Source organism: Strigops habroptila, chromosome 4 (assembly GCF_004027225.2).
Source record: "Strigops habroptila isolate Jane chromosome 4, bStrHab1.2.pri, whole genome shotgun sequence".
Taxonomy (NCBI): domain Eukaryota; kingdom Metazoa; phylum Chordata; class Aves; order Psittaciformes; family Psittacidae; genus Strigops; species Strigops habroptila.
This window is the reverse complement of record NC_046358.1, coordinates 63,422,649-63,435,325: the sequence shown is the minus strand read 5'-3', so window position 1 is coordinate 63,435,325 and position 12,677 is coordinate 63,422,649. Positions and strand designations below refer to the sequence as shown.

Genomic DNA, 12,677 nt, shown 5'->3' with positions numbered 1-12,677 from the left:
TTAATGAGTTGTGAGTCTTGTTTCCAATCCAATTTAAATACATTTTACTCTACAGGATTTGGTGAAGTAAATCTTGATTTCAATCAGAGTAAATAAGAATAGAATTACGTTTCTCAAAGCCAAAAGAATAAAACACTGGAGGGGGGTTGGAAATACCTACTTTGCTGCACTTGTCAAGGAGGCAGAGTACAATGCTCACTGTATGCTAATTGGCTGTATATATTCAACAGGGAATACTTGCCTGAAGGTGCTCTTTACTAAGTACATCCCAAAGTGTAAGCAAGAATTTACAAGAACTAAGTAAAATTACATGGAAAAATAACCTGAAAAGTATTCAAGGACTCTGACCAAACTAAAAAAAGAAAGAAGATACAACACCAATACATTACACTTTGCATCCACCTCTTGTGCAATGTTTGGCAAGACTCTTCACTGTTAGTTGTATAAATAATTCATCAGAAATGATGTTATTAATGTTATCATGCATCCTTATCCATTTCCGCTCTCCCCCCTTTTAGATTAGAGAAGCCAAGAAGGGTAGGCATCTGAGCAGCTGCTGTTCAGAGTCTCTGCTGGACCATTTGTTGGTGGGTACAGTCTCAGAGAGCAGCCAGTAGAGCTGTTGCCAGGGTAGTAGCAACCTTCTGACAGTAGAAGCAGGAACTCCAGCTTGAGAAAACGAGGTGTAAAGACATTCCTGTCCTTTACAGTACTAATCACTCCAAGGACTGACCTGGGGACTCTTAGCAGGAGTGAGCACTCCCTTTTGTGGGTTCTTTTGTCTTCTGCATCAGTAGTACTAACATATGAAGAACAAGAGCAGCAGTCTGTCTTCGGACAAGGCTTTTCTAGAAAATATGTGGCAGATCACAGCTGCTCTATTTGGGATAATACAATGTGCAGAGGAATGCTAGTTATGATAAGGGTGTAATTTTAGAGTAATCCTATGTCGCAAAGTTCAGCATCTTCCAGAAAGCCTTGGGTTGTGGGGGAGCTTCTTTACAGACCATCTCAGACTAAAACTATGGATTATTTGTATATCATCAAAAAACATTTCTTAAATAGGTAAAGCTTGTTAGTCAGAAGAATCAAACTGGGTTTAGTTATACAATATGTATATAAAACATGTAAGACATCATTCCAAATAGCCTGCTGTCCTCTTTAACAATTGATGAAGGTTGATAGAGCTTTTTGTCATGCATTTAATATCAAATGCCTAAGCAATTTATAATATATTGTTATGTGGTGAAAAAAAGTGTTAATAATGTCAGGCTGTATCTCTAAATGTGAAGTGGAACCACTGCTTCCAGAAACAGGATTAGGGACCATGGACTAATTTTCACTTTTCTTTTCAAAAAGACAGAGGGCAAATGACACATGTAACTTGGAAGTGGGTTTTTTTTCCCAGTGGATTTGAATAAATAGAATAATGAGTGATTCTGTACCTCTGCATTAGGTTAACAGGCTGTTAGAGCTTTTTAGTGAAGGGCTCTTCACTTGACTGTATTTCATGCTAACTGCTTGTATCTAATAGTTATTTTTTTTTTAGTGAGACCTCGAGGTTTGTAAAGTTGTTTCCCACTATCTGCAATTAAGGTTCATAAAAAGAGCTGGATAGCACTGGATGAGAGAGAAAATAAAGAATGAAACAGGGAAATACTCAAAAATAGTTTGGCTATGTAGAGTAAGTTTAGTCTGCATTTACATTCTGTTACTGTTGGTATTTTACATTATGTTTATGGTTTTAAAAAGATATGGTGGTGGAATGAAAATACAATTTATAGTACTGTCTGTCAAAATAAAGGAGAAAATGTCTATGTAAATTCCCTTTTCCCAGTTGCTCTGTGTTCATTATCAAAAATTAGAATTGAGTAACATGTTATGTAAGACTTGTAAAAATAAACAATAAGCAATATGGTTATTTTGAAATTAGTAGGTTTTTTCTTAGGAATAGAAGACTAACAGAATATGGGGAATTTAATTCGGACATATCCACCACCAAACAAGAATATTAAGAGCCACCACAAGCTCATGTGAGCAGTATTTTTATGAAAAAATCAGATGTTCATTCACTTGTCTGACAAAAATGTGTTTAATCACAATATAATTTACATTTAATTAATTACATTCAAGGAATCCTGGTAGGTAACAATACATTTAGCTTTGCTTTTGAAAGTATTTAACACTTTGTCGAACACTTTTTTGCCCAGGGAAATAATATTTCCTATGATTTAGGTAATAGCCTAACAAGTTCACTCTGGTTTTTGGAGTCAATTGTTATAACTTGAAAATGAGACCATAAAAATTAATATGGAGTATGGTAGGATTTCCAGATATGGCCAAAATAGTTAGATGTTAATAAATTATTACAATCCTGTATTAATTGCTCATGTCTTAGTCCTGGGCAAGATAGAAGTCTGGAGGTAAGCAAGTATGCATACAGCTGAGCTTGGACTGTGTGGTAATGATGCTATATTGATATTCCTCCAACCTTCATCTGTAGCAAATAACTATTGTCTGACTCTTAGAATTACATCCCTGCCATCTGCTAAAGTATTCTGTATTTCGATGGGGGGAAATTTAATTTGAACATTTCAAGGTCACAGACTGCTGTGAGTAAAGGCCACTGGATGGAAGCTGTTGCCTTTAATAAACATAATGAGCTCTGAAACACACGAAGCTCTGAGTACCTTGGATGTTTATCTCCAGGAGACAGAAGCAGCATCCTTGCTTAATATTGCGAAGTTCAGTCTTAGAACAATAGATTTTCATTATTTATTTTCATAATTACAGCTAGATAGAAATTAAAGGCAGCCAACATGTGGGAAGAGATGAATGTCAAATAAGAACGAAGATTGGTGCGAAGGCGGAAGAGGTGTAGAAAGTTTCTTAGTTTCAATTTTTCAGTTTCTGTGCCTTTTAATTTAGAGCTGGATATAAATGTCCATTCTTGTTTATTGTGCTGTCTGGATTTGGTGACTGAAAGTAGAAGCTTTACATTTCTTCTGGAAAATTGTATTATGCCTAGTCCTTAGGACTACATAAAAGCATCATGCAAATAGTCTGATACAGACTGATGTTCCCTAAAGTATGAAATTATAGACATAGATGCACTTAATAGGGTTATCTCTGTATTAGCTCCAGTAGCCAAGCCACATAAATCTCTCCTATGTGGCTCTCTGTAACTATTCTTTATGACAAAGTGGTCCTTCAGTTGTCAGAGATTTATTAGAAAAGCTTTTAAAAGGCTGTTTTAATATGAAAGTAAAAATTAATTACTTCATAATTAATGCTGTTATTTTTTTAAAAGGAGTGTCCTTTTTTTTTCCTGAAACAGTAATTCTGCACAATTTAAGATGTCCATATCAGTGATACCAGATGTATGTGTATGTTAATAGTAATTAACAAATATTGCTGGTTTAACTAATGTAGATTGCTGGTTAAATTAACAGCCTTGTAATGTCTTAAATATCTCTCCCCTACAAAATCCAAGCTGATACTTGCAACCTATGCACACAAATAATAATTTTGGTATAATATCTCTAGTTATTTCATACATATTAAGCTTTAGAAGTGAAGTGCTTTCAAGGAATAACAATAGTCTTTTAAGAGTCATGGCAGTCAGGTGAAGTTCCTAATGACTAGAAGAAGGGTAATATAACCCCCATTTTCAAGATGGGGAAGGTGGAAGACCCGGGGAACTACAGACCAGTCAGTCTCACCTCTGTGCCTGGCAAAATCTTGGAGCACATTCTCCCGGAAAACATGCTAACGCACATGAAAAACAGCGAGGTGGTTGGTGACAGCCAACACAGTTTCACTAAGGGGAAATCCTGCCTGATCAATTTGGTGGCCTTCTATGACGGGGCTACGGAACTGATGGACAGCGGCAGAGCAGTTGACGTCATCTACCTGGACTTGTGCAAAGCGTTCGACGCTGTCCCGCATGACATCCTTGTCTCTGAATTGGAGAGACATCAATTTGATAGATGGACCACTCAGTGGAGAAAGAACTGGCTGGATGGTCGCATGCAAAGAGTTGTGGTAAATGGCTCGATGTCCAGTTCGAAACCTGTAACGAGTGGTGTCCCTCAGAGATCGGTGTTGGGACCTGTCCTGTTCAACATCTTTGTCGGCGACATGGACAGTGGGATTGAGTGCGCCCTCAGCAAGTTTGCCGATGACACCAAGTTGTGTGGTTCAGTTGACACACTGGAGGGAAGGGATGCCATCGAGAGGGACCTTGACACGCTTGAGAGGTGGGCTGATACCAACCTTATGAAGTTTAACCAAGCCAACTGCAAGGTGCTACAACCTGGGTCGGGGCAATCCCAGGCACAGCTACAGGTTGGAAGGAGAATTGATTCAGAGCAGCCCTGCGGAGAAGGACTTGGGGGTGTTGGTTGACGAGAAGCTTAACATGAGCCGCCAGTGTGCGCTTGCAGCCCAGAAAGCCAACCGTCTCCTGGGCTGCATCAAAAGAAGCATGACCAGCAGGTCAAAGGAGGTGATCCTGCCCCTCTACTCTGCTCTTGTGAGACCTCACTTGGAGTATTGTGTAAAATTCTGGTGTCCTCAACATAAAAAGGACATGGAGCTGTTGGAGCGAGTCCAGAGGAGGGCCACGAGGATGATAAGAGGGCTGGAGCACCTCCCGTGTGAAGATAGGCTGAGAGCGTTGGGGCTATTCAGCCTGGAGAAGAGAAGGCTGCGTGGTGACCTCATAGCAGCCTTCCAGTATGTGAAGGAGGCGTATAAGAATGCTGGGGAGGGACTCTTCCTTAGGGACTGTAGTGGTAGGACAAGGAATAATGGCTTCAAACTTAAACAGGGGAAGTTTAGATTAGATATTAGGAAGATGTTCTTTACTGTGAGGGTGGTGAGGCACTGGAATGGGTTGCCCAAGGAAGCTGTGAATGCTCTATCCCTGGTGGAGCCAGGTTGGACAGAGCCTTGGGCGTCATGGTTTAGTGCGAGGTGTCCCTGCCCATGGCGGGGGGGTTGGAACTAGATGATCCTAAGGTCCTTTCCAATGCAAACCATTCTATGATTCTAAGAGTGAGGACTAAGAATGAGAACGCTCTTTAACAGACGTCAGTATATTATTTTTGTCTGTATTTAATGGTAGCTGGAAAATCTTTTGAACAGCTGAAAAACCAAAACCCACCATATAAATAGTTTTTTATGTTTCTCCTGTTAATCCTGATCTTATAGTTTGTGACCTTTATTTTTTGTTGTGCAAAAGCTTCATATTTGCTACACAGTATACACAGACTAAATGTCAGTACTTGTGGATGTGATTGCTAGGCAAGTGCTGACTATATTAATGTTCTGTTAAAACATCACCCTCAGTGTTCGCTGGATATCCAGTTAGCATCTCCACAATCGAACTACTTAGAATTTTGCAAGAGTTTGCAAAAGAAATTCCATTTATGCATGTCATGTGGCACTAGCCTCATGGACCCCCACCTCTTTCCTCTCTTAAGTGATGATAATACTCTGAGTTCTCTTTTGGTACAGATGAGAGTGATGTCATGTTTGGTGACGGTTTTCAAATTACTACGTTTGCCTACCTGAGTGTTGACACAATTCTAAGAACAGCTGTCCTACCATGCAAATTCAGTGTCATTTTTCACCTGCATGACATCCAAAGCATCAATCTCTAGGTCAGTGTCTCTCTGATCTAAATCCCTTTTGTTACAGAGGTTTTGTTTTTCTGAACAAGTCTGCTGCAATGTGAGAACAACTGTAGTTCCCTGTGAACGCAGATCCTTTGTATCAGTGGGGGAGGGAATGTGACATTGAGTACATAGCAATGAGTATTTTGCTAATTAAGGTATCCAAGAGCATCCTCCTGTTTTTTTGTTGTTGGTGTTTTTTTCAAAGCTGTGAATGGAGTAAAAAAAGTGTGAATGGATAAACTGATGTTTAGGTACATTTCAACAACTCACACTCAGCATTTCTTTAAACTTGTAGATCAACTTTTTGAAGACTGAAATGGAAAGGAAAAGCAAAATGATCCGTGACCTTCAAAACGAGGTAAGAGGAACAGAGTGTCATCTCCAGTCACAGTTTACACTGAAAGAGATTATAGTTTGGCTTCATGTTTAAAACACGTTGTTTAATAGAAAGGTAAAGCTCCCGTGAAATACCGTAAAAATAAAAAAAAAAAAAAAAAAAGGACATGCCTTATAAAATTTACCCTGCCACACATTCCTAAGATGTTTTCCTAAGCTTTGTATGTCATGAATATTAATTCCAGATTGATCCCAAAATCCCAAATAAAACATGAAACATATTTTCTTTAATTCTTGTTAGTATTAAGCTGAACTTATTTTGAAATTTGATCTTGGAGTAGAAACTTAAAACATCTGAGCAGCATAATATTTTTTTTCCTAATTTTTTTCTCCCCAAACAAATTGCCTGAGTCAGGATATAGTTTCACTTCCCATTGATTTGGTTTGCAAAGAACTTTGCGCTTGAAAATATTCTGGTGACTTCTTGTTCTCTTACCGATCAGGCTTCTTGTCTCTATCTGTTCTGTTCAATTCTTACAGTTTACTCACTTAAACTATTCTGAGTTTGATGTGTATGAAAACCCGATGTCCCTAAAACACTTATTTAAATAGTGATCTCTTATGTCTTTGGTCTATGACAGTGTGTATATATATATATATACACATAGGGTTAATCTGATAGAAGTGGACATCTCTTTTTAAGTTGCAAAGGTTAATTTTAATTGCTCACATTATTTACACTGAGTTTGCAGTTGTCTTCGCCTACAGTCACAACTGTGTTGCTTGCTTTTCCCACCTGTGATCATTGGATGCTTTGCACTTAAGCCTGTTAATTCTAATAAATCGTATCAGTAGAATCCTACTGACCAGCCATAAAAAAAAAAAAAAAATAATCCTATCTCTTACTGCACACAAAGGTACATCACAAACAAATTCATGCCTGTGGCAAACCTGAGGAGTCACCATGTTCTGGTAGATGGTGCTCTGGCGTGACTCCTCCTGTCTTTTGAATTACAAGAACATAAGAAATGCTCAACATCTGCAATCACTGGGTTTGGGATGCTAGGAAAGGCGTGTCCCTGTCTATTCCCTGTAGTGTATCCCTATGAACCTGTTGTCTATTAATTTCTCCAAGGCCTTTTTCGATACCAGATACTTCCATAACTTCTTACACTGTCAAATTCCCTCTCACTTCACTCTGTTTAACTTAAAATTTTTATATTTTCCTGTTCTCCTCCCTTGAGCAAGTTTTTCTAAATTCTGAGTTGTTCCTTGTGTAGCCACTTTGGCTTTATTGAGTCATTCAAGGTTTTAAGTGCTTCTGATACAGCACTTTTTTTACAGCCTCTAGGCAGTTTGTATGTTTTTGGTTGTCTGACTGTTCCTTTCAGAGTTTGCTACTCTTTGCTTTACTTATAAATAGTACTCTTTCATGAAATAGAATGTCTGCGTGCTGGATTTATATGTGTTTTACTGCCCTGCCACAGTAGGACATGTGACTGCACTTTGTTAGCAGTTGTGAACCCAAGGAAACCCTTGAGAAAAAGACAGAGTAATGTCTTTTCTTGGGGGTTGCAGGGCTGGCTGCAGTAGTTTACTGTGTAGCTTCTTTTAGTCATATTACAAATGTCTGGTGCTAAATGAAGCTTCAGTCTGGTTAGGGTCTCTCTGCTAAATGAAAAATGGAAAAGATTATGATTTCTCTTTGATAACTTTGCAAATCCTTAGAGAATAGATAAACACACAGAGGAAAAACATAGAAGTATGAAAAGGAAAGTATAAGCTTTTTAATATAAACAGTGTAATGTTTTGCTTATAAAAGTAAAACTGTAAGGTGAATGACTGACTGCCCTGTGTTCAGCTGTAGCAGTCATTTTTCTCCTTAGTAGCTGGTGCAGTGCTGTGTTTTCAACTTTAGTTTGAGAACAGTGCTGATAATGCCAATGTTTTTAGTTGTTGCTAAGTAATGTTTATTCCGACCAAGGATTTTCTCAGTCTCATGCTCTGCCAGGGAGGAGGGACATGGGAAGCCGGGAGGAAGCAGAGACAGGACACCTGACCCAAGCTAGCCAAAGGAGTATTCCACGCCACAGCACGTCATGCCCAGTATATAAAGTGGGGGGAGTTACCTGGAAGGCCCAGATCACTGCTCAGGTCGGGCTGGGTATTGGTTGGTGAGCGGTGAGCAATTGTATTCTCTCCCCTTCTTATTTCCGTTGTCATTATTATTATTGGTGGTGGCAGTAGTAGTTTTGTATTGTACCTTAGTTACAGGACTGTTCTTATCTCAACCCGTACGATTTACATTCTTTCTATTCTCCCTCCCATCCCTTCGAGTTCTGAGTTACCAGTTGGGCTTAAACCACAACACTGACATTTATAAGATCATAAATATTTAAGGAGTACTTTTGATATGCATCGCTACTATCCTGCCTGGTTGTGATTTGCCTGAGTTTTTAGGGAAGTACTTTGACTACAAAACAGCAGAGAAGACAGATAGGGGTTTTGAGAGTCTCCGAGTGAACGGTTTCTAGAGTCCTGCATAAATGTTATTTGGGACATCTGTGATTGAGACTTCTCAAAATGCAAAAAAAAAAAAAAAAAAGAAAAAAAAATGAAAAATTATGATTAACCTTAGAGCACTGATTAGACTAGAGTTGTTGGTATAAGTGGGAAGTACAACACAACAAGCAAAAACATTTCCAGTTTCCTGAGGCCTTCAGTGCTGTGTGTTCTACCCTAGCTCATCTTATTCTCCATATATCCAAATTACATAAGACTTAATTGTCATTCAAATCGTCCTGGAATTATTAAAAAAGATCTGTCTGTTTCTGTTACTCATCTCTTTTAGGTCATAAATTTAAAAAGGTGGTGGTTGGGAGTTCTACTGTAGAGAAGAAAAAGGCCACATTCTTCTCTAGGGAAATAATGAATTAATGTCTAGATGCACTAAATGGAACTACAGAATCTTCCAGTACTTTCTACAGATGTATCAAACTTGACGTGGGAATAAAAGGATTAAATCTTCCAGAAGGAGTATAATAACAAAGACATAACTAAGGGAAAGAGACTTAATATCATATGCAGCAAAGAGGAAATGAGGTGTAGAAAAAATGCAATAAATATTTGGTCCTCCAGGTTTTCAAAATTGCGTGGGAAGTGATAAAGGCCAATCTCCCCTGCCCTCACCAAATGCCACCCTCCTCCCCAAGAGACACGGGTTTTGCACACCTATGTATTTAAAAGCAACAATATGTAGCTAGATATATAGGCATATAAAGAGCAGGAAAAAGTTTGATGCAAGTGCTTGACAGCACTTGCATTCAGGTGATGCATTTGCCATTCTTTCATTCCTACTTTATCCAAACACATTTATGTAGATAAATAGTGGAAAAGTCTGCACAAGTGATCAGCTTTTTGCTTCCAATTAATCAAATTAGCTCAAATATTTCCATTTTTTAATGTTATCAACTTGCAAGATATTCCAAGAGCTGAAGGAGAAAGCTGTGGGCACTGTTTATTCTGCACTTATTTTAAGAGGAAACACAGAATAGTACTTGTGATTAAAGCAGCAGTATGGTCCTAGTGTGCCCTGGAAATCAGAAGCTCCAGCATTCTGTTCTTGGCTCAGTCAACTAAATTTGTCTTGAGAGAAATTTGATTTGAGAGCATTGCTTAGTACTTCTGTGCATCAGGTACCATGTGGAAAAGGAACCAATAGCTACCTTAAAGCTTTCTATTAAACTCCTATATTATGTTTGACGGTTCCTTAAAAATAAGTCCATTAATACCAGTTTTGCTCAAATTTCAGTAATTGTTTTTGAGAGTTTCAATAGGACTTCATATTTTGACAAAAATTTGGCTGGATTTAGATGGTATGATTTCAAGGAAACAATGTTATCTTGGTCTTGCCTCCAATCACTGAATATATAGTATGCTTTAAAAAATCTTGGGTTTAAGATTGGATATGCTATATATTTAAATAATAGCATTTTATATGTGTATTTTTAGAAGTGCCACCTGCATACAGATAGATAGAGACCATTAATGAAAATGGATTTCCTTTCATAGCTACTTTTGTCCTTTCAAATAGCACATTCATCCTCAGTTTGTACGGGGAAATGGCGAATTTTGCAATCTCAGCTCTTCCATGGCCGGAAAAAAAATTCCCTATTTAGTTGTGTTCTTTTAGCGCGTGCCCTACTGCCATTCAACTTTGCAATTCAGAGATAGGAACAGAAAACAGCAGCCTTCCAACTGACTGCAGCAGCTGTGGTGCAACGTATGAGGAGAGACATTGTACAGAAAGGCAATTTTTAGTCTATTCAAGGCTTTGGGAAAAACAGTTAACAGCAAGAATAGTCACTGGTGTGGAAGGAAAAACGTGCCAGATAGAGTGCATAGGGATTATGTGTCTAAAAATCCTATCTATTAGGGGTCTCCAAGTGCTTCCTGCAGTAGCAGAAAAAAATCTGTCAGACTTCCAGCTGTACCATCACGTGTTATGTGTTAATGTAGTCTAATAAAGGATGACATGTGAACAGATAATCTCCTATTTTAAGAAGCTTCTATTATTGACAAAGAATCAAGAGGTCTGAAAATTCAGAAGCAATGGTGGAGCTAAGAAACTTGGCCAAGATGCAAAGTGAAACAGAATATGTATAAAATACTTCCAAAGATTTCACTTTTGGGGATGGTCTGTTATGGAGTGACCAGCTCCCTTCTGTTAGTCATATATAATTGTGGAAAATGATGCCAAAACTGCTCTAACAATGAAGCTATAGTAGGATGTGGTGTCAACCTTTGTTTAGATCAGAAAAATTATGGGTCTTTCCATTTGCTATTTGGCATTCAGAACTGATTGTTTTGGGTGCAACTCTGAATATGCATATATGTGATGGATTAGTCTCTTCAAGGAATGTCTTCCCTGCATTGATGTGTTGTGCATGTGGTAGTTTGTCATTAATTTCCTACTGGTACACCTCTAAAAGCCACCTTCAGTTGAAGGTAAATGTCCTAGCTGATATACACTTCTATGCAGTTTCCATTAGTTCAGTCATGAACTTTCCCTGAAAATTAATAAATGGTGTATATTCTCTACTGAAAGGTAGTGAGAAGTTATTCAACTTTGTCACATTTGACTTAGAAGTGTGTATAAAAAAAAAAATCTTACTTATACCATTTAACCACATTTCATTAGATAAGAAATGACTGCCTAGCTTGTTATATTATTTGTGGGCAAAACATTCTATAATATCGCTTGTGTATACCTACATTAAGGTATGTTAATATATTTATAGATTTACAACAGTCCCATGTACTTATAAAGTTAAGCCTGTGGTTTAAATCAAGCAACATATTTCTTTGCTGTTCCGGCTGTGGCAGAACTTTGAAAAACACAAATTACATGAAAGATGTATAGTAGTACAGGCAATATGAAGTAAACGACGAACAGGAAATGAATTTGACTGTAGCTTTTTGTAATCTGTGTTCTTTTTGTTAAGAAGCACAGTTTTAAATAACTACCTTGTAAACAATGGGTTTGCTCTATTCGTGTATAAATTGTGGTTATAGCTTTAGTGTTGAGTAAATTGTCCTAAAATAGAATTTTCCCCAAGCTCTCTGTGCTTAGCTGCACTAATAAAAGGTAAAGTCACAGCAGTTTAAAGTCTCACCTGATCTATTCAGAATTTCCTTCCCTGCAGGGTAAATTCAGTTGAATTGCATTAAATTATGGTGGGGGAAAAAAATCATGAGGAAACCACCCTTAGTGAAGCAGAAATGAAATTTTAAGGCTTTGAGACTGTATGCTGTTACTGTTCCGTAAAGGAGGACATTGTAGTTCATCAGTGTCCCTATTCTGCAGATAAAACTGACTTTTTTTAACTAAGCATAATATCCCGTCCCCCTGACGAGAAAGTTGGGTAGAGTCCTGTTCCCTCTTTGGGTACTGCATTGGTTCTACAATCAGAAAACCTCCACAAGTGTCAGAGGTAGGGGCATTGCCCAGGAAAAGGTGAATGAGCAGGAAGAATGCAGGAGCAGCTGCATATTCTGGCATAGCTTAGCCCAAGAAGCTGCGGCTGCTCCATCCCTGGCAGTGTTCAAGGCCAGGTTGGACAGGGCCTTTGGGTGAAATGATCTAGTGGGAGGTGCCCCTGCCCATGGCAGGGGATTGGAAGTGGATGAGCTTTAAGGCCCCTTCCAGCCCAAACCATTCTATGATTCTATGAAAAGCAGTTTAATCAGTTGAAAATGGCTCTTAGGGGACAGTATATAAGATCATATAGACAACAAATCCTTCTGCATCAAGATTGTCAGTGAGATATATTTATGGTGATACAGTAGCAACTGCAGGGAATGTTAAAATAAGCTTTTGTTTTTCCAAGTTTTGTTTTCCTGACCTTGTTAGACCTAAGAGCTTAGGACACATTTTCTCAGTTGAGTGCTAATTGGAATCAGAGCAGCAGTTGAGGGAATATAATGGCTCTGGTGTGCCTGGACCTCTCTCTCCTGGGGACTGCCAAATCTTGGAGTCTTCATTCATTTTTTCCATCCTGATCCAGGGTTTAAAGATTCACAGCCATGAGTTACTAGAAAGTGAAGGAGTAAGGAGATGTTCAAATAAGAATATTTGGGTTCAATGTATCCTTAATATAT

At 38.4% G+C, this 12,677-nt stretch overlaps 1 protein-coding gene across 2 annotated transcripts in view; it reads left to right on the top strand.

The window, feature by feature from the left end:
* The window catches only part of LUZP2 (leucine zipper protein 2), a 175,044-nt gene that overhangs the window by 89,992 nt on the left and 72,375 nt on the right, over positions 1 to 12,677 (top strand). For both annotated transcript variants that reach the window (XM_030481771.1, XM_030481770.1), the window contains one exon: positions 5,977 to 6,039. In XM_030481771.1, coding sequence (XP_030337631.1) covers positions 5,977 to 6,039 — 63 coding nt within the window. The remainder of the gene's footprint in view (positions 1 to 5,976; positions 6,040 to 12,677) is intronic.